This window comes from Canis lupus, chromosome 27 (assembly GCF_003254725.2).
Source record: "Canis lupus dingo isolate Sandy chromosome 27, ASM325472v2, whole genome shotgun sequence".
Classification (NCBI taxonomy): domain Eukaryota; kingdom Metazoa; phylum Chordata; class Mammalia; order Carnivora; family Canidae; genus Canis; species Canis lupus.
In genome coordinates, this window is record NC_064269.1 from 3,663,522 (window position 1) to 3,684,628 (window position 21,107).

General features: G+C 51.8%; 1 protein-coding gene and 1 long non-coding RNA gene across 7 annotated transcripts in view; one reads left to right on the plus strand and one right to left on the minus strand.

Annotated features, from left to right (window-relative positions):
- POU6F1 (POU class 6 homeobox 1) overlaps positions 1–13,543 on the plus strand; it is a 29,584-nt gene extending 16,041 nt beyond the window's left edge. For 3 of the 5 annotated variants that reach the window (XM_035707582.2, XM_035707583.2, XM_035707584.2), the window contains 8 exons: positions 1,619–1,740; positions 2,640–2,865; positions 3,355–3,608; positions 4,140–4,268; positions 4,876–5,079; positions 8,390–8,531; positions 9,094–9,262; positions 10,264–13,543. In XM_035707582.2, coding sequence (XP_035563475.1) covers positions 1,619–1,740; positions 2,640–2,865; positions 3,355–3,608; positions 4,140–4,268; positions 4,876–5,079; positions 8,390–8,531; positions 9,094–9,262; positions 10,264–10,609 — 1,592 coding nt within the window. In that variant the 3' untranslated portion in view covers positions 10,610–13,543. The remainder of the gene's footprint in view (positions 1–1,618; positions 1,741–2,639; positions 2,866–3,354; positions 3,609–4,139; positions 4,269–4,875; positions 5,080–8,389; positions 8,532–9,093; positions 9,263–10,263) is intronic. The other 2 variants (XM_049102501.1, XM_035707586.2) reach the window with 2 other exon arrangements.
- Positions 13,544–14,387: 844 nt separating this feature from the next.
- Positions 14,388–20,676, minus strand: LOC118352608 (uncharacterized). Of its 2 annotated transcripts, none has more exons than XR_004809979.2 (3): positions 19,964–20,676; positions 15,872–15,996; positions 14,388–14,423 (listed from the first exon to the last, which is right to left on the minus strand). It is a non-coding gene; the product is annotated as an uncharacterized LOC118352608 (long non-coding RNA). The 2 variants fall into 2 exon arrangements; XR_004809980.2 differs by lacking the exon at positions 19,964–20,676 and adding an exon at positions 16,455–16,617.
- Between the last annotated feature and the right edge of the window lie 431 nt (positions 20,677–21,107).

The following is a 21,107-nucleotide window of genomic DNA, read 5'->3' on the forward strand; positions in this document are numbered from 1 at the left end:
CATGGAAAAATATAAACTCTGTCAATGAGATAGAGTCCCACATCATGAGAGGACAAGTAATTGGCTATAAGGTACCACTTGCCTGTTCAGCCAGAAAAATCAACAGTGATAAAACCTCAAGTGGGTGGCACTGTGGAGAAATAGGTACATTATTGATGGTTCTGTGAATTGGCTCAGTCTTTCTGAAAAGCAGTCTCGCAGAAGTGACAAAAGCCCTAAGTGTATGCAAACCCTTGGGCCCTGGGTCCTACTTCGGAAATAAATCCTAATAAAATGATTATCTCCTTTAGATGGTAAGCTTTTCTCATTCATATTCATCACATACCCATTTTCCCGCTTTCCTTTTTTTCAATTGCATAAAACTTTGCCAAGCAAAATATTTTTTAAATTTTTCATAGATTCAGAGTATCCATCCTTATATCCTCTGCTTTTTTTTTTTTTTTTTTTTCCAATAGGATTGTCTTTCCCCTCCTGGGGAGATGAACCTACCATTTTGTTTTCTGTTTGAATTTTAGAAGGCTTTAGTTATTGCCTGTTTGTCTCTTTAATTCCTTAACAATTGGATTTTTTTTTCATTATATACTGTAAACATTACGGTCCTCAGTTAGGTTGCTGCCTTTTCAGATTAAAACAGAAGCTGGGAATGCAGGGTTGGAAGGTCATCTAATTCAATGGTTCCCACTCTGGCTGTGTGCTGTATCAAAAATGAGCTTAAAAGAAGAGAGAGGAGAGGTTGCTGGCCTCCACTCCGATTCGGTCATCCTAGGTTAGGGCCTGGAAATCTATGCCCAGCCAGTATTAAGAGGCCGCTAGTCTGGTCTAACCTCAGTCACCCAATACATAGTCTCACCCTGTATTATATAATAACCCCCTCCTCATTGTTGTGTGGCTTTGAAGAGGTTTCCTTGCAGGGGTCCCCAATACCTGACTAAGTCGGGGGAGCAAGAGGAAGCTATAGCCTGGGCAAAAAGCTCTGGTTCATGGGAAGTTCCTTTAGAAGCTCAGTGAAGCTTCTCATCCGGGCTTCAGACCTCAGGCACCGGCAGAGAACAGCTGCCCAGCCTGGAGTGCCCCTGTGTTCCGGAGTGAGGCAAAGACCTGTCCAGTTTTCAGGGATTGTCACTTCAAGGACTTGGCCCTCTGGCAGTCCTTGTAGCCTTCCCCCAGCCAGCACCTGCCTCCAGGTGTGGACAATGGTTCAGAGGCTGGAGCCAAGGAAGTTGCTCCCATGCATTCTAGCTCCTTCCTTCCCTGACAGTTGTTCACTTTGGGCCCTTCTATTGATTATGCCATAGGTCACCGTGTCCTGTGGAGTCAGGAAAGGAGCGACCGAGAGCCAACTGTGCACAGGCCTGCATATTCTCCAGCTAGATGTGGGAAAAAGGTTACCCCCCTTGCAGGTCTGGCACAGGGCTCCCCAGCCTCCCGTTCCCTCTACCTGTAACATTTGGGAAGTGTCTCCGGGACCAGGGAAGGCCAGCGATTGGCCTTGGGTTATGCAGAAATACAGTGTGAGGCTGAGAGTTGCCACCTCAAGCTGCAACGGGATGCTCTATCTGGTGACCCCTCCACTCATACCAGGCTCACTCCTTGTCCTTTCTCTCAATGCCACATGAAGTGAAGTCTCTCCCGGGGATCCCTCCGAGTCCTGCCCCCGCTGTTGCCACCTTCAGCCAAGCCCCGAGCCAGCCTCAGGCATCGCAGACCCTGACACCACTGGCTGTACAAGCTGCCCCCCAGGTAAGGGCCACCCAGAGGGCTGAACAGAGGGCCCTGGGGCTGGAACCAAAGCGTGGGATGGCCAACGTGGGGTGGCCGTGGGATCTGGGAGTTTCACGGGTAGAACAGGGAAGGGGGTGCGGCTTAAAGGGGAGAATGTCCTCCTGGGCACCTCTGGCCTCTCCCCACCCCAGATCCGGCCCCGTTGGGAAGATTAGATGTGTGTTTGCCAAGTCCCGTCCTTGGGTCCAGCAAGGGTTGTAGAGATAACATTAACTCTTTAAGGCCACTGGCGTTTCCACTTATCTCAGGACTCAGTGAGCCTGGTACCCTCCTGTGGATGCCTGGAAGAGTTAATGTGTGGCTCAGAGTCCTCATTTAGAGCCGGGGGGGCAGCCCCAGCACAGCGAGGAGCTGCCTGCCAGCCGCCCCCCCCTGCCCTGCTGAGCTCCCTGTGGCCCTTGGCTACAAGCGCAGACCTGCAAGGCCCCTGGCGGGGGTAGCCCCCCATCAGAGCATCCCGTGGGCCTCTGTATGGGCCCTGCCCCTGCTTCCCGGTCCTGTGGGAAAGGCAGAGGCCCAGGAAAGGCCTAGGAGGCGACGGACCGCGGTGGGAGAAAGGCCTGTGCCCCCTTGCTGTCCCTGGGAGCCGGGCCAGGCCCTGTCCCCCCCGGGCAGCTTCTCTGAAGGCAGGCTAGTTGGCCCAGGCACCCCCAGGGCTGGGCCTCCGGCTGGGCTGGGCTGGGGCTGGGGCTGGGGCTGGGGCGGGTCTCTCCCCCCCTCCCGCCGCGCTCCCCCCACGGCCCTCAGAATGCTTTGTTTGTGCTCGACCGGGTCTCAGAGACCCGGTGTTTGCGCTGTCGATGTTGATTTTTTTTATTTTTTTCTTTTCTTTTTTGAAATCTTGTTTGCTTTTGCAGGTCTTGACTCAGGAAAACTTAGCCACAGTTCTGACAGGAGTTATGGTTCCGGCAGGGGCAGTTACTCAACCTCTTCTTATCCCCATCAGTATTGCAGGTCAAGTGGCTGGTCAGCAGGGGCTGGCCGTGTGGACAATTCCTACGGCAACCGTGGCCGCCCTCCCAGGACTGACAGCTGCTTCTCCCACGGGGGGCGTTTTCAAGCCACCTTTAGCCGGTCTGCAAGGTAACGGCAGCTCTCCCCAGGACGGCAGCAGGCCCCCACCGCCCTATACCGCTGCCCCTGCGCCCGCGCTTGCCATGCTGGACTCAGAACCCGCCGCCCCGCGCGGCGACAGCCCGCCCTGGAGTCTGCACCCGGTGTCGCGGGCCCCGGCCACGGAGCGGCCGCACCACCTCGGGACTCTGGGCCCGGCCCGCAGGCCTGTCTGACTTCGGCCAACCGGGACGCCCCGGCCCCCGCCCCCGGCCCCGCGCCGGAGCCCGCCCCCGCCGGCCTCCCGCAAGGCCTCCTGCAAGGACCGCGCAAGATTCGGCTTCTGGCTCCGGACCTGACAGCTCCCGCCCCGGGGGGGATGAGATGCCGCTGCCCGCGCTGCCCCAGGACGCCGCCCCGCTCGCTGTCCCCGCCCTCCCCCGTGGGCCAGGTCCCTTGGGATGGAGCCGCCCGGCCCGGCCAGGCGGGTGAGCGCCGTGTCTCTGCCTTGCTCCGCAGCAGCCGCCGTGCTCAACGCCGCGCTCCCGGCCCCCGCGCCCGCCGCGCCCGCCGTCCCGGCCGCCCCGCCCGCCCAGCCGCGGCCCGCGGCCCAGCCCCAGCCGCTCTTCCAGCCGCAGCCGCTGCTGCAGACGGCGCCCGCCCTCCTGCCGCAGCCCCCCGCCGCCGCCGCCGCCCCCGCCGCGCCCAAGCCGGTGGACGCGCCCCCGCAGATCGCCGTGCAGCCTGCAGGCTTCGCCTTGAGCCCGGGAATCGTAAGCCGCCGCCCCGACGTCGGGCCCGGGCCAGGGGCCAGGGGCCAGGGCGCGGCGGGGCTCGGGGCCCCCCCGCCCGGCCTGCAGCCCCGAGGGCTCGCTCCGGGCCCCCCGCGCCCGCCCGGCCACCAGCGCGGACCACCCGTCCTCCGGAACCCGACCCTCTGCACCCACTGCACCCGCTGCACCGGCCCCGGAGGGTGGGGTGACGTCTGCGGATGGCAGCCTGGGAGCTGCAGCTGCGAGGAGCCCGAGGCCCACGCCCCGCGTGGCAGGGGAGCCCGGGGATGTGGCTACAGCAGCCACATCAGCCGCCCCGGGCCTGGATTTCCCGTCCTGCCAGGCTTGGCCTGAAACATTGGCCAGAGCTGCTCCTCCGTGCGCGGCCCCACCGGTCCCCATTCACATCCACCCAGCACCTGGCTCCCCCCGGCCCCCACCCCCACCCCAAGAGCACTCAGCCTTCCTCTCCCAGCCTTGGGCTCCTTCTGGCCCGTCGGCCTCTGAGCAAGGCTCTCTCTCCCCCCGCAGATCAGTGCTGCTTCCCTCGGGGGACAGACCCAGATCCTAGGCTCCCTCACTACCACTCCGGTCATTGCCAACGCCATTCCCAGCATGCCGGGGATCAGCAGTCAGATCCTCACCAACGCTCAGGGACAGGCAAGTGGTCAAAGGCAGGGCTGAGGGGTGGGGGCCGTGGAGACGCTGCCCCGAGGGCCAGGACTCGAGCTCAGGGCCCCAGGAGCTGGACCAGGGTGTCAAGCTGCTGGTCGCACCTCTTGTGTGGCAGCTCTCTGCGGATGCTGAGCCCAGGCAGGGGTGTAGCCACCACCCTGCCCTGCAGGTGCTCACTTCTAGTTGGGGGTTTTCATTGGTGGAGCACCCACTTTGTGGCCAGGCTCTCTGTGTTAGGCACTTTCTCGCACATTATCTCCCCTCATTTTGAGTGCGGGTCTATTAGGTGGAGATTTTCACGCCCGTTTTACAGGAGAGAAGGCTGAGGCTCAGAGAAATTAAGGTAGGGCAGGGATTCACGTCCATGGCTGTGCGAATCACGTGCAGACCTATTCCTGCTCCACCACCGCTCTAGAGATAGATTGAAGGAAGCAGCTCCTAGAGTATGAACCCTTTTCTCTATTGATGAGGAAATTGAGGTCCAGGAGGGTTAAATGAGTTAAGTCCCTTCCCTGCCAGTGTGGGGATTTGGGCAAAGGACAGAACCAGACACTGGCCTCACCCCTGGGGTCCCTGCGTTGTTTCCCCCCAGGTTATTGGAGCGCTTCCGTGGGTAGTGAACTCGGCTAGCGTGGCAGCCCCAGCACCAGCCCAGAGCCTGCAGGTCCAGGCTGTGACACCCCAGCTGTTGTTGAATGCCCAGGGCCAGGTGATTGCGACCCTGGCCAGCAGCCCCCTGCCTCCACCTGTGGCTGTCCGGAAGGCAAGCACGCCTGAGTCCCCTGCTAAGAGCGAGGTACAAGGGCTGGGTTGGGGCAAGGGCAGGGGTGGGGCAGTGGGGGTCAGGCAGTGCTGTCTGGCATGGGCTGCCTCCCTCAAGACTCCAGGGCAGGACAAGATTATCTTCTGACGTCACTGGGAAACAGAGTACCTCCCCAAAGTGAAGGCCCAAGCGACTCCCCACATACTCTGTCCAGGGAAAGAGCACCCCCCCAACCCACCCACCCCCACATACCAAAAACACGTGTATGTCCCCGCAGAGGCCAGTGCCATGCTGAGAAGGCCAGGGAGGTGGTCAAAGGAAACTGAGCCTCCATTAGCTCTAGGATGAACAAACTGCCAGAAAAGCCCCAGGAGGTTATTCTCCACCCCTCCCACTTCACTCCTGCACTATGCACTGTGGCTTTGAATTTTCCTTTCTTTGTTCATTGCAGGAGCAGTTTTGAGTGCCTACTATATTCCAGGTGCTAAAGATCTAGAGATGAGTAAGATGATGCCCTTCCTAGCCGTAGGTAGCCTGGCGCTGGAGGCAATTGCAAGCCAGCATGACAGAGACTATGATAAGGACATGATAAGGTGCTGTGGGGACCCAGACAGAGAAGGGAGCTCTTGACAGACCGGGGAGTTCAGCAAGACCTCATAGAGAAGGGATGTCGAACTAATCTAAAGGGATGAATTGGATGGAAGAGTGGGTCTACCTCTATATAATTGTAGGAATTACAATGTGCCAGAGCAGGGGCTCCCAAACTTGAGTGTGTCTCAGAACTACCTGGGGGACTTGGAATGCAGATTCCCAGCACACACACACATTCCCCACACCCCCCCACACCCCCCCCACACCCCCCGGAGTTTCTTATTTAGTAGGTCTGGGGTGGAGCCCAAGAATTTGCATTTCTAGCAAGTTCTTAGGTGATGCGTAGGTCGTGACTCTCCAGTGTGGTGTGCTGCTTCCAGGCTTTGTGAATAACCTCTTAGCCTCATCTGTAAGATAGAAATTATCGGAGGTTATGAATGTTTTTTTTTAAATAAAGATTTTATTTATTTGTTTGAGAGAGAGAACGAGAGCAGGGGAAGACAGAGAAGCAGGCTCCCCACAGAGGTGGGATCCCTATTCAGGGCTCTATCCCAGGACCCCAGGATCACAACTTGAGCTAAAGGCAGATGCTTAACTGACTGAGCCACTCAGGTGTGCTAGAAGGTTATGAATGTTAACAGATGTATTACATATAAGACAGTTAATACCCCTGGTACACAGGAAGCACTGAAAAAACGATGCTTTTATTTTATCACTGTTATTGTATATAGTGGGGACTCATGAAAGGGCCTTTAGCAGGGAAGTGGCTAGATGTGTATTAAAAAGAAGTTACGTGGGGTGGGGGGGCACCTGGGGGGACTCAGTTGGTTAAGCATCTGACTCTTCATCTCAGCTCAGATCTTGATCTCAGGGTCATGAGTCCAAGCCCCAAGTTGGGCTCTAAGCTGGGTTAGAGCCTACTTAAAAAAGAAATTACCTTAAAAGAAAAAGAAAGGAAGAAAGAAATTACCTATTATCCAGGAAGAGCTAAGAACTGAATTGTAGCGAGACTTGAGTCGTTGTAACCTGCTAGGAAGCCACTGAAACAGTTCTAGGCAAGAAACGAGGAGCCCTGACCTAAGGTTAATAAGGCTCTGGGGATGAAGAGAGAATGGGCTTAATAGGTCCCAAGAGGTAGAAGCCCGGAATAGGACCCATCCTAGAGAAATCTGCACTTTTTAGGAAGCTTTTGTTGTTGTTGTTAAAGATTTTATTTATTTGAGAGACAGAGAGAGAGCGAGAGAGTGCAAGAGACAGAGCAGAAGCCGGGAGGAGCAGAGGGAGAGGGAGAAGCAGACTCGCCCTGAGCAGGGAGTCTGACTCAGGGCTCAATCCCAGAACCCTGGGATCATGACCTGAGCTGAAGGCAAAACTCTTAACCTACTGAACCCCCCCCCCCAGGCTCCCCAGGAAGCTTTTATTTTATTTTTATTTTTATTTATTTATTTTTTTTTGAAGGCAGCGCTAAACCGCTGGGACACTGGGGCTGCCCCCCAGGAAGCTTTTTCTTTGTTTAAATCATACTAGGGCGCCTGGCCGACCCAGTCGGTAGAGCATTCGACTCTTGATCTCAGGGTCATGAGTTCTAGCCCCATGTTGGGGGGAGCGTTTACTTTTTAAAAATCATATTAAAAATACTGATTGTATATATTTATAGTTTCTCTTGATAAATATGATATGTGATTTTTATAAAAATTCCAATATTGGGATCCCTGGGTGGCACAGCGGTTTGGCGCCTGCCTTTGGCACAGGGCGCAATCCTGGAGACCCGGGATCGAATCCCACGTCGGGCTCCCGGTGCATGGAGCCTGCTTCTCCCTCTGCCTGTGTCTCTGCCTCTCTCTCTCTCTCTGTGACTATCATAAATAAATTAAAAAAAAATTTTTTTTTTAATTCCAATATTATGTATAATGGAAAAAAGTAAAAATCCCTTCCAATTCTACTTTCAGAGATGATGTCTGTTGGCAACTTGTTTTATGTTCCTCAAGGTTTTTTTTTCCTGGAAATTCATGTGTATATTTTATAGGAATTGTTCTATAAAACCTGTTTTTGCTTTCCTTTTTTTTTCCACTTAGCACTGTGACCCAGAGCTCTTTGTGTGTAATTAAGAGATTTACCATGTTCTTTTTATTTTTATTTTTTTAAAGAGATTTTATTTATTTATTCATGAGAGACACAGAGTGAGAGAGGCAGAGACACAGGTAGAAGGAGAAGCAGGCTCCAATGCAGGGAGCCTGACGTGGGACTCGATCCCGGGTCTCCAGGATCACGCCCTGGGCTGAAGGCGGCGCTAAACCGCTGGGCCACCTGGGCTGCCCACCATGTTCTTTTTAATAGCTGCACAGAATCTCACTGTAGGGAAATATCAGGAGTCACTTGCCAGTTCCCTGTTAAATGGACATTCAGGGCCTGGAAGACCCTAGAATCAGGCTTACATTTCTGCTCTGAGGGAACAGATTTGAGAGCAGTTATCTCAAGGGCAGACACTTGTTGGGGCTTTGACCATGTGTCCTGAACCTTTCTGGGCCTCTAAGCTGCCTAAGTTGACTATGAGGCTTCAACTTAGTGCACCATGTTGCTGTGCTTATTTCAGAGGTCATTATTGTTGGGTGGGTACTAATAAGTAGCTTCTGGTCTTGCTTTGCGATGGGGTGCAGGTAGGAGTGTGCCAGGTGAGTGAGGATTTCATGACCATTTTGCCCTGCCTGTGGTCCATGCAGAGACCAGGGACTCACTGGCTCTCTTCTCCTAGGTACAGCCCATCCAGCCCACGCCAGCTGTGCCCCAGCCTGCGGTGGTCATCACCAGCCCCGCCCCAGCGGCCAAGCCATCTGCCTCTGCTCCCATCCCAATCACCTGCTCTGAGACCCCTACTGTCAGCCAGTTGGTATCCAGTAAGTGGCTCCCAGAGAAGGTTGTAGAGGAGAGGAGAGGCATGTATTCAGATACCCCTGCACCTTTAGATGCTGCTGTCTTTAATAAACTTTCTTGAGTCCAAAGGGGAAGAGCAAAGGCCTGACGCCAGGGATTGGCTTTCTTATTCTCAGTCCTGCTGAGCTGGATTCTAAGCATGATGATAGTGGAGGCTGCTCCTTTGAGAAGCCAACCCATTGGCTGTCTCTCCCTTGGTCTCTCACCTAGTGCTTGAGGAATGTAGATAGCTAAAGTGTGCAGGTGTGCATTGGGGCTAAGGAGTAAGGAGAACAGGGGAGGGTCGGCCATTAGAGCTATAAGAACTTGAAAATAGATCCCTACTTCCAGACAGGTTAGTCCAGGCTCCTTTCCCCCAAGTCCTGTTTGCTTTGGAAATAGGGGTGATGAGGGGATTAAGGGTACATGGGCCTTTTGTCAAATGTCCTCCTCCCTCACTATTTCACCAGGCCAGGCTGATAAGCTAGATAAGCAGTAGTATCATCTGTCTTACACACTCACCCCTGGTCCCTTCCTCTGGCCCAGAGCCACATACCCCAAGTCTGGATGAGGATGGAATCAACTTGGAAGAGATCCGGGAGTTTGCCAAGAACTTTAAGATCCGACGGCTGTCCTTGGGCCTCACGCAGACTCAGGTGGGTCAGGCTCTGACTGCCACGGAAGGCCCAGCCTACAGCCAGTCAGCTATCTGCCGGTGAGTAAGGCTGCTCTGGACAAGGTCAAGGCCTGCTCAGACACCTGATGTCACTAGACACTCACTGGGACCTGGGTGCATGGATCCTTTCTGTGTTTTGCCCTTGCTCCTACCTCCTTCCAGCCCAGGAGGGCTGTTCTGAGCCTAGGCATGAACACCTAGAGTAGCCAAAGACTGATCTAGTCCGTCTGAAGACCCTCTGAAGTTTATCCTCTAATCCTGAGTGTTTATATGGTCTTTTGGTGGGGGGACCCCGAGACCCTAATCCATTCGGAACCCTACAGGGAAAGGAGTACAGCTTATGAAGTTGCTCACAAAAGTGGGACCTCCAGTCCTGACTTAGCTCTCAACCACGACCCCCCTACTCCCCCCTCTTATGCTCTTATCTCTCCCTCCTCCAAGGCATGGCTAGAAAGGGATATCAGCATTCGGACTGGTTCTGGTGCTAGCCACAGAGGAGGGTGGAGGGTTTCAAAAGAATGAGCACATGGCTCAGGGATGGCCAAAAAGTTCCTGCCAAGCCCATGGATTAAACAAGTGAGAGTGCTGGACCAGGTGCCCTGTTGGCAGTTCTGTGGTCGCATCTAGGCTTGGCTGGAAAGAGTAGTCTGACTTGATGATGCTGATGTGAGACTGAATTGGGGACTGTGGCACTTGAGACATCCATGTGCCATCTCTAAAGGCCTCTGTAGACAACTTCTCCAAGGACCCCACTCATTTGGGTGTGAACGTTCTGGAGTTGTTCATAGGGCATTTGCCCTGTCATCCTTGCACCACTGAACTAAGGCCATGGGAGTGGTCTCCCTGTTATGACCTGTGATCCAGGACAGCCTGAGGAGTTTGGGCTGGGCTGGGCCAGGGTGGTCTTGGTGGGGTTGGGGAGGGGAACACTGAGTACAGTGTCACCGGTCCTGAGAGGAGCAGCCCCTCGCGGAGAGTACTCCCCAGTGTGAGGTGTAAGACATTCTCACTGTCCCTTCCGGGTCTTGGGTCACCCACAGGTTCGAGAAGCTGGACATCACACCCAAGAGTGCCCAGAAGCTGAAGCCAGTGCTGGAGAAGTGGCTGAATGAAGCCGAACTCCGGAACCAGGAAGGGCAGCAGAACCTGATGGAGTTTGTGGGAGGGGAGCCCTCCAAGAAACGCAAACGCCGCACCTCCTTCACCCCCCAGGCCATAGAGGCTCTGAATGCCTACTTCGAGAAGAACCCGCTGCCCACAGGCCAAGAGATCACCGAGATTGCTAAGGAGCTCAACTACGACCGGGAGGTCGTGCGGGTCTGGTTCTGCAATCGGCGCCAGACGCTCAAGAACACCAGCAAGCTGAATGTCTTTCAGATCCCTTAGGGCTCGGCCCCCAGCCCTGCGTTCCAGCACTTTGTACTATTCCCTTGGCACCTGGCTGCAGCCACTGCTGTGACAGCACCTGTCCACGGGCAGCTGTGCTCGTCCGGGGTCGTGAGAGTCCACTGTGTGCATGTGCGTCCACTGCCTCCCTCCTGTCCTCCACATATCTCACAGCCTGGGGAGGGCGGAGGGGCCCACCCGAGGACTCCAGGCTCTTCTCGGGGCTGGTCACGCCAAGGGACCCCTCCCTTAAGTGGTGTCACTTAAAGAAGCACTTTGCTAATGTGGTTTTCAAAGGGTGAGTCCTGGTTGGGAACCAGAAACTCTCCGTCTTTGGGGCAGGGCCACCGCAGCCTCTAAGGACCCCTGGCCATTAGCTCTTGTTTTTGATGGCATTCTCTCTCTCCACCCTCTTCCCCTTTGCTCCTCTGTGTAAGCGTGGCAGGTACAGCAGCTTGTCCAGCGGAACCACAGCCTCACCTCCCAGGCACACTGTCCCCGAAAGGACCCAAGAGGCACAATTCCGAAAAGTGTGATGAGCTGCTCAGAAGGCCAGGCTCAGTGTCCGCCTTGCCTTCAAGGTCAGAAGGTTCCCACAGCCCTGGGGCCGGAACATGTGATCTCCTTTCCCATTTCTTCCTGATTCCTTTGGGGGGAAATTGCACTAAAGCAGAACCTTTTCACCTGTGATCCGTGTTGGAAGGAAGCAGCTTTGAACTCTAGCTGTCCAGGAGCTGACCTAGGTCTACAGCAGGTTGGGAACTAAATAAATAAGCCCATCCTCCCAGATTTTAGTCTAATTTCTGCCATGGCTGTCCCCCCACCACTAAACAGTGAGGCTTATAAAGAACTGGCAGCCTAGAAAAATCGTGCTTCCCAAGCTTCCAATCGTTTCTCCCCAGTACCTGGAGAAAAGAGGGAAGGGATCTGACTCTCTTTCTCTTGTCCTCCCACTCACCCCCAACCCAGTACTGGGCCTTCTCACAAGGGGCAAGTGAAACACTAAACCTGACAGCAAGACCCTGGGGAAAAGGCCAACATCCAGAAAGAGCTGATGGCAGCCCAGGAAGGTCTCTTGCGGAAGGTGACTTAACTCTAATTTTCTTTGTGACTTTGAGCCTTGGATACCGGAGGAGAAATCTTATTTTGTCCAAAGTCTTAGATCACGTGTTTGTGCAAGCAATCCCCCCGCCCCCGGCCCCATGCTCCTCTGAGTCAAGAAGACCCCCCAAAGCAGGATGGGTGTCACCTGTAGAGAGGACAGCTATGGCACATTGAGGGCTGGCGTCTCATCCAAGCTGCTAAGTGAGTTTCCCAGCCTCGCTGTGGCTGGACAGTCCCTGGAACTCAGTATATTGCTCCGGGAGGTCAGGGGTGCACTAGGAGGTTTGCTTAGATGAACCTAGACTTGCTGTGTAGACTGTCCCTAAAGGGCCACCAGTCACAGGGCGGGTCTGCAGCAGCTGACCCTCACATGACACACCCTGACATGGTGGCGAGGGCACGTCCCCACCCCCGCTGGATGCAGAGCCACCTCCTCGTCCAGCTTCCTCTGGCTTGCTGTTGTTTCCTGGTCCGTGTCCGGCCCGACATTGCAGATTGGCCACCCTCTTGGTGCCCCGCCAGTGAGAGGACAATTGTGTCAAACTGCCACACACACACACACACCGCCACCCTTGCCCCACTGTGTTCAGACCCCCCAGGCCTCCCTGAGTGTGGTGGGAGTGAGGAAGCAGGTGAGCGCCTTAACTGCCCCAGCCTCCCAGGAAAGAATACGTGTCCCATGGGGCGGGGGGGGGGGGTTCACCCTCAGATTTAGGGTTATCCACTCTGTCTCAGGGAGATGCGGAGCTCACCTGGGAGGGTCGCTGTAAACAAGTTGTCCGTCAGAAGAGTTAAAGTCCTGGAGTTTGTAAAGGCCTCAGTGACTCACACCCCAATAAATTACAGAGAGGCAGGTTTGTCGCCCGCAAACACTTGTGTTCAGCTATGCTTTCTTTTTTGGGAGAGACAAGTGGGTCACAGCTGGAGCCCTGGGAGTAGCGTATAATCCCGGGTGTGTCCATGGCAGGAGATATGCAGGAGGATGCCATCTGTCCTGGTCTGGGAAAGGAAAGCGATAATGAAGTTCTGGTCTAAATTAGGCCCGGCCATGCTTTCTCAGCTCCTCCTTTTTCTAAATTTGTCTTCCCGAGGCTGGGCTAAGGATGAAACCGTTTTCTCTTCTCCAGGAAGGATGGGTAGGTCTTTTGGAGGGATGACACCAGGGGCAGAATTTTTGCAGGCTGAATTCCCACTGCAGAGTGTCCCCCTCCCCCCGAAATGGCCCAAGGCAGAGCTCACAGCCCTGCTGTCCCTACTCCTGCTCCCCCACTGTAGGGTCCTCCGGAGTAGCTATCTGTACCCAAGGGGGGTTTTTTGCTTTGTTTCTGGTAGCATCAGGCTCTGAAGGGAGTTTATATAATTTTTGTTTTGAAAGCACCTTTCTGGACAGAAGCCAGAGCTTCCTGGCCCCTTTGCCGTGGAAAGGCAGGAGAAGGGACAGAAATGATCTGTTTGCGTGTGGTGTTGTTTGTTTTAAGTGAAAGAAAGACCAAAACTTTCCATGGCCTAGTAAATCAGCTGGGGTCTTTGAGCCTGCACTGTCCACGGCATTTCATCTAGTGGGGGCCCAGGAAAGAATTTGGCCCCACGCGATTGAGGAACACGCTTGAGTTTGGAATGAGAGACCCTCACGTTTTCATGTCCTTGGACCCTATCACCTTCCTCTGCCTAGATTCCCTTCCTATCCCCTAAGGCCAGGCTCTGACACTGGGGTTCTGACCCCCACATGGGGCAAAGCCTGCCAAGGGCTGGAGTGACAGGCGGGGAGGGAGGAATGGGGATGAAGCACTTGGTGTAGTTGTGTGGAATAAACAGTATTTTTCTTTTGTACTGGTCTGTTTGTCTGTCCTTCGCCTCGCGGGGTGGGGCTGACAGGGAGAAGCCAGGTGCGTGCCAGGGAGCTGCCCTTGTTATCAGAGCTTGTAGCCTAGAAAACCCCATTGCAAGAGGGTGCGGGTCAGTGCCCTGGACTCTCCCTTCAAAAAGCCCTGCCATGACCCTCCCGCCATGGTCAGCCCCACGGAATGCTGGGCCAAGATGTGCCCTTTCTCCTTCTAGGACCTCAGGATTTCCTGCAAAGCCTACTCTCCTTCCTCTCTTGTCTGGATCTGGACCGACTGTGTCATTGGTGTGCACACTCCCAGGCCCAAGAGGTGACCAAGGGGCAGCTATTTGTCAGGGAGCTGGGGGGATGGAGCGTGGATATGCGAGCTGCAGGGTTTATAAATACACACGAAGTCCTTTGCTTAAATACACAGCCCTTTGTATAAATACACACTCACCCCCTCATGAGGTGGCTCTGCCAGAGGGAAGAGAAGCAGACTGTAGACTGAGGACCAAGACTGTGGAACATTCTAACACAGAACTTCCAAGAGTGCTAGAAGTCTAAATTCAAACCTCATCTTCCAGGTTATTATGAAGGTATGCTTATCGTGACGCAAGTCTAGATCATTCATAATTAACTTATATTTCATACAGATTTAGCTACACGGTAGGCGGCTCTTCATCTGTGCTCTTCCTTAGGCCTACAAATGTTAGAGGCAGACGTGGTACTTGGGCTTAGAGCAGGGAGAGCATGACTGCTAGAGAGGGGCCTCTCTTTACTTGTCTACCTCCTAGGAGTTGGGTTCATGCTATGTACCCCTGCAGCCCTCCCTCCTCCCCCTTCCACCTACCTGGTATTATGAGGTCTGGGCTCCCATCATCTAAACTGAGAGCAAAAAAAAAAAAAAAAAAAAAAAAAAACTGAGAGCAAGACATCACCTTTGATTCCACCCAACCAATATCCCTGAGCCAGGCCCTATGCTGGATTCTAGATGCAGGCTCTACTGCGTCTCCTCTGCCCAAGGGACAATAGGCTTAGAGATCAGAGGAGCTTTACAGGACTCGGAAACAATGGGGCAGAAAAGTCAAAGAGAAGCCAGCGCTTACTTCTGCATAGATCTCACAACCCTAATATTAGCTGTCCATGCTAGGCTGGGACTCCTCAGTACCAGGTCAGGGCGCACAGTAGGTGCCTGAGAAACATCAGAAAGATGACTGAATGCATTAGGAAATGATGAGAGCGGAGTCCCTGACTTCACACTACTGGGAGAAAGCAGGTACAGGAGATTCTCAGCAGAATCTGTGCAGGGTTTAGACTGCGATATGTGGGAGTGAATGGAATCTGGGCAGCAACTGGCCCTGACCTGAGAAAGGCCTTTCCCAGCAGCTCCCACCAGAAGAGTCTGTGGAAACTGATATCTCTGGCTCAAACCAGTTGAATGTGGTTCCTGGCATTTGGCCCAGGACAGCCTGAAAGGAAGAGGGGTGGGTTTGTGGAGAACTGCAGTTTCTATTCCCAGGTCTGAGATGTTCTTTTTAGGTTCCTGGACCCAATTCCGACATGCATATGGAGGCTTCCCCATACCAACAAGCAGTTCTCGGACACCAACAAGGTATCCAGAATTCCACTCAGTTCTGACACTATCTACCTCAAGCTAGCATCAGATAGCACAGGTAAGAGGTTCAGTCCCACAAGACCACCCTCCACTTCTGATGCCATCACAAGCCCAGGTTCTTATCTGGGCTTGTGATTGACCAGCGACAAATTGGAGGTTCCGAGAGGATGCCAACTGTGAGTACGTTACCTATGCTTCTGACCAACTGGCTGTAAATTAGAGGTTCCCATGACCCCCTCTTTGGGTTCATTTAACCTGCTAGAATGGCTCACAGAACTCAGGAAACCCATTTATTCACTAGATTACTGCCTTATTATGCAGGTTATCAAAGGATACAAATCAACAGCCCTATGAAGAGATACATATGGCAAGGTCCAGAACAAAGAAGCGTCTGTGTTCATGGAGCTTAGGGCTCTGGCACAGTGGCACATGGAACCGTTCTGTTTCTCAAACTGGAAGCTCTCTTTACACCCTCCTTTGGGATTTTGATGGAGGGTCCATTGCATAGGCATGGTTGATTAACTCAGGGGCTATTGGTGACTGATTCAGACTCTAGCCCCTCTTCCTTTCCCAGGAATCAGGGGATGGGGCTGAAAGTTCCAACCCACTATTCATAGTTTCCCTGGCAACCAGGCCTCATCCTTAAATGCTTTCCAAAAGTCACCTTCATTAACAAACCCAGCTGTGGTGGAAAGGAACTTGTTATGAATCACGATACCCATTTCACGTCCATGGCTCTAAAGCCTCTTCAGAAACTGCAGACAGACCAAATAGCACAAAAGATGCTCCCATAGCTCTGTTGTTCAGGAAATTCCAAGGGATTTGAAAGCTGTGAGCCAGAAACTGTGGGTAAAGACCAAATATTTATGAGAATATATTTTGCTTGTCTTGAGAAGTAGGCAGGACAAGTGCTAGGATCTCCTTTTTGTCAGTCATAATAGCTAATGTTTACTGATCACTGATCATGTGCTAAGTACTCTTCCAAGCACTTGACATGCATTATGTCAGTTAATTCTCACCATAATTCTGTAAAGTAAGAACTACTATTATACCCATTTTATTTTACTTTATTTTTTATATTTTTAAAAGTTTAAATTCAATCTGCCAACATACAGTATAACACTCAGTGCTCGTCCCATCAAGTGCCCTCCTCAGTGCCGGTCACTATAACCATTTTATAGGTAAGGAATTGAGGCACAGGGAAGATGAGGAATGTACTCAAAGTTCCTTGGTTTGTGAGCTGCAGAACCACGTCCTGAACCCAGGTATGTTGCCTCTAAAGCCTGTGTGCTTAACCTTACCCCATACAGGATAGAACTTGGGAATTGATTTTCTGTCCTGATCTTTTTGGTGGGATTTCCAAGTGTTTTTTCCCTCCAGGGTAAGCTCTGCTGTGTTCTGTAGAGGAGGAAGAATTTTTCTTTACCCTTTTAGGTTCTTTTGGCGGGTCTATTAATTATATTGACATAAAACACACTAAAGGAGAAAAACTAATCTAATTACATGTATACAACAGCTCCCTGAGACTATGAGACCCACAGGTGGGCAAGCAATTGGGGCTTGTATGCCATCCCGAGCTACGAGGGGTCTGAGACTTCAAAGGGGAGGAAGATAACTTACAGGAAGATGGGAAGAGTAAATATTTGGTAAGCAAATGTTTGCCATGGCATGCAGAGACAATGGAGCCAGACAGGAATCTGAACAAACAGGCCCTATTGAGCTTCCCACTTAGCTCATATTCTTTGTAGTTATCTCTGAATGATAGTTCTCTTCCTGGACTAGGCCCTCTATCTAAATTATTTTAGGCAGTTAAAGGGAAGATAAAAGCTCTTCCTTAGCTTTGCAGGCCTTGATTGACTTCAGCTCAAAACAATCCACAAGCCAAAAATGCACATTTGGGGAAGCTCATTCTGGACCCCTTCAGTTTCATCTAAACAGTGTCTGGTTTCAGGACCTAATCTAGGGAACTGAACCCTTTACAGATAAGCCTTAACTCCACCCAATAGTCCACAGGCTCTGTGCCACAGGTGCCCTAGTTAATTACTCATATTTATTATATCTAATAAGAACTACGATTTTTGTTGTGGGATAAATTTATGCATACAAAATTTGTTTTTTTGATAGGTGGTACTGGATTTCTTGGGGAATCTCTGGCGATCTTTTCTTGGAAGCAGAGCTCCCAGGGCTGCCCCTGAAACCACTGTTTCCAGCCCTGGCACTCCAATTTCACTTTTAGTTACATTTGGAAGGCTAAAGGCAAAAAAAAAAAAAAAAAAAAGGAAAGTGAAAGGAAGGAAAAAGTCCACTCCCCCCAGTCACAGCATTCCAGGGGTGAATAGTCTGTAAAATCTTTTCCCCACAGGGGGATCTGGGCTCACAGTCATAAATCTCAAGACTGGTCTGCATTCCAATTGGGAGGGGCAAAGGCTTAGGAATTACTTCTTATCTTATTCTAGTTTATTTTAGAATTAATAAATGGTAAGGAATACTTTAGTGGTCTTTATTTTGGTTCAGAATTTAAACTTAAGGGGTGCCTGGGTGGTTCAGTCAGTTGCATGTCTGCATTCATTTTGGGTCCCGATCCCAGAGTCCTGGAATGGAGTCCTGCATAGGGCTCCCTGCTCAGTGGGGAGTCTGCTTCTCCTTCTGCCCTCTCCCTGCTTGTGCTTTCTCTCTCTCTCAAATATATAAATAAAATCTTAAAAAAAAAAAAAAGAATTTAAACTTAAGCTCAAACATTTCTGAGAAGGACAAGTCTATTTTTTTCTAAACATTTTCCAGAGTACAGGATTCCATAAGATTCCTGGATATGGTAATTTTCTCTTGCAAACGGCTATTATGAATATTCCTTGTTTTATTTTATTTCTTAATTTTTAAAAAAGATTTTATGTATTTATTCACAAGAGACACACAGAGAGAGGCAGAGACACAGGCAGAGGGAGAAGCAGACTCCCTGTGGGGAGCCCTATGGGGGACTCCATCCCCAACCCAGAATCACGCCCTGAGCCCCTGAGCCGAAGGCAGACACCCAACCGCTGAGCTACCCAGGTATCCCTCCTTGTTTTATTTTAAATCCATTCATTTTGACCTATTTTTCTGCATATTAAAAAAATGTTTCATTCAAGGTATCTTCATGTGTGCAATTTTTGATAATTCAATATCCTCACCTCCACAAGCTTCAGAATACATCTCTGAAAAGAACAGGCAGGAAGCAGATCTTTTTAGATTAAAACCATCCCAGGGATCCCTGGGTGGCGCAGCGGTTTGGCACCTGCCTTTGGCCCAGGGCGCGATCCTGGAGACCCGGGATCAAATCCCACGTCTGGCTCCCAGTGCATGGAGCCTGCTTCTCCCTCTGCCTATGTCTCTGCCTCTCTCTCTCTCTGTGTGACTATCATAAATAAATAGAAAAAAAAAAAAAAAAAACCATCCCAGGGATAGAGTGGTATGACAGTTAGATGTCTCAGACTGTGAGATCAGTCAGGCTTCACTACTCACAAACTGGGTGATCCTGAACAAGCTATTAATTTTTCTAAACCTCAATTTCCTTATTTATGAAATGAATCTAATCATGGTACCTTTCTTACAGGAGTGATGTGAGCTTATATACATAAAGCACCTAGTCAGGGTTTGGCACTGAGGAAGGGCTCAGTAAATATGAGCCTCTCATTATTACATCAGAGATTTAAAGTTACTTGGTCAGTTTATGAAGGTAGTGATGGAGCTGTTACTCAAGGAGGCATGATTCCATCTAACAGGTGTGTAAAAATACTCTGGATATAATATTTGTACAAAGGAGTTTGATTATGGCATCTCTCTTTTGGTTTCTGAGCCTAGGACCAGTTATTTTACTTATAGGCACATGTTTTGAGATAAAACTGGCTCAAAGGAAAAAGAAATGGCTTGAAGAGATATTAAATGTTCCAGGAACGAACAAAGATTTGGATGCCAGGGCTTATTAAGGTAACCCTAGAGCCCTAAAAGAGAGAATCTTGTGGCTGAAAACTGGGGGCACGCTATTAACTTCATATCAACCTCTTTCCTTTATTTCCTTTTTTAATTCAATAAGCATTTTTTAAAAGTCCTATTGAAAGCAGAAACTACTAGGAGATATATAGAACACAAGTCTGAAAAAGATTTATTTTCTATTATTTAGAAACTTGCAGTCTGGTGAAAAAGGCAGATATATACGACTCAAGACAAATTGTAAAAAGTTCAATAATGGAATACAACAATGAACCAATACTTTAACATATAGGCAATATTTTATGGTGAAAAATACCAGGCTTGGGAATCAAGCTCTGAAGTTTGCATGGCAATTTAGCGGTGGCGAATTTAAGCCCATAGGCTTCTTTCCCTACTGGTAAAATGAGGGTCATCATATTTAGCTTTAGAATGCTAATTATAGGGACCCCTGGATGGCTCTGTGGTTGAGCAGCTGCCTTTGGCTCAGGTCGTGATCCTGGGGTCTTGGGATAGAGTCCCACATCAGGCTCCACCCAGGGAGCCTTCTTCTCCCTCCACCTATGTCTCTGCCTCTGTCTTACAAATAAATAAATAAATAAATAAATAAATAAATAAATAAATAAATCAATCTTTAAAAAGGAGGGAGGGGGATCCCTGGGTGGCGCAGCGGTTTGGTGCCTGCCTTTGGCCCAGGGCGCGATCCTGGAGACCCGGGATTGAATCCCACATCAGGCTCCCGGTGCATGGAGCCTGCTTCTCCCTCTGCCTATGTCTCTGCCTCTCTCTCTCTCTCTGTGCTATCATAAATAAATAAAAATTAAAAAAAAAAGGAGGGGGGGGGCACCTGGGTGGCTCAGTGTTGAGCATCTGCCTTCCACTCAGGGCGTGATCCAGGAGTCCTGGGATTGAGTCCCACACATCAGCCTGCTTCTCCGCCTCTCTCTGTGTGTCTCTTATGAATAAAGAAATAAGATCTTTTTTTAAAAAAAAAATCTTAAAAAAGAATTATAATTGTAATTACGCGCTTGTCTTGAGGGATACTAATAATGTCATAAAGTTCCTGACATATAGTTGATGCTTAATAAACAATGGACATTATTATTTGGTCTTAAATAAAGGAAGAAGGTGGACCGGGTATGGTTATCCCCACTCTGCAAACGAGGAATCTCCATCTCAACGAGAGTAAACGATGATTCGAGAGTCACCGGACCCGTTAAGCGAAGCCGCCAGCCCGAATCCTGATCTTCAGACCACGACCTTTTAAAAACTACAACTTTCAGCCATCTCCTGCTTTCCCGTCCAAAATGCGTTAGGGGGAACGCGGAAGGTGAGCAGAAGCGGAGTCTTGACCTTCGGAGAGGGGGGCTTAAGGGCAGGGAGTATTCCAGCCGCAGAGGAGCGCCTACGGGGAGGGAGCGCCGGGGAGGCGGCCCGCGATCCTCCAGGCCCGGGGCGGGTCCGGTAGGCCCGGGGCGCAGGCCGCCCCCGCGCCCTAGAGCGCGGACTGGGAGCCCGCGGGAGGCAGCCGCCAGGTAGCCCCAGGCAGGGCCCTTTAAACTGGAGCCACCTGCCGCACGCGGGGCCCTCTCCCGGACCGCCCCGCCCATCCCGCGCAGCTAGCCAATCAGCACTGCCCGGTCCCACGGGCTCGCCTCCTCATTGGCGAGCCGCAGGGTGACGTCACGGTCTCCGGACCCGCAGAGGAAGAGGGCGCCCTGATTGGCTGGCGCCGGGGAGGGCGGTGGGGGGGACCCCGGCGAGTCTGGGTCTCCAGCCGCTGCTGGGCTCTCCCCTTCCATGTTCCGAGGCCGCGAGGGGGGCGGGGGGGCTGCTGCAGGGGGCGGGGAGTCGGCTCGGCGGACCCCTGGGTTTGGTTCTGAGAGCCTTGGGGTTGAGGAGGGCTGACCGGAAGTGAGCGCGGGGCTGACCGGAAGCGAGGCCTGGAGGGGAGACAGGGAGGGAGCGGGCGAGCGGGCGAGCGGGCGAGC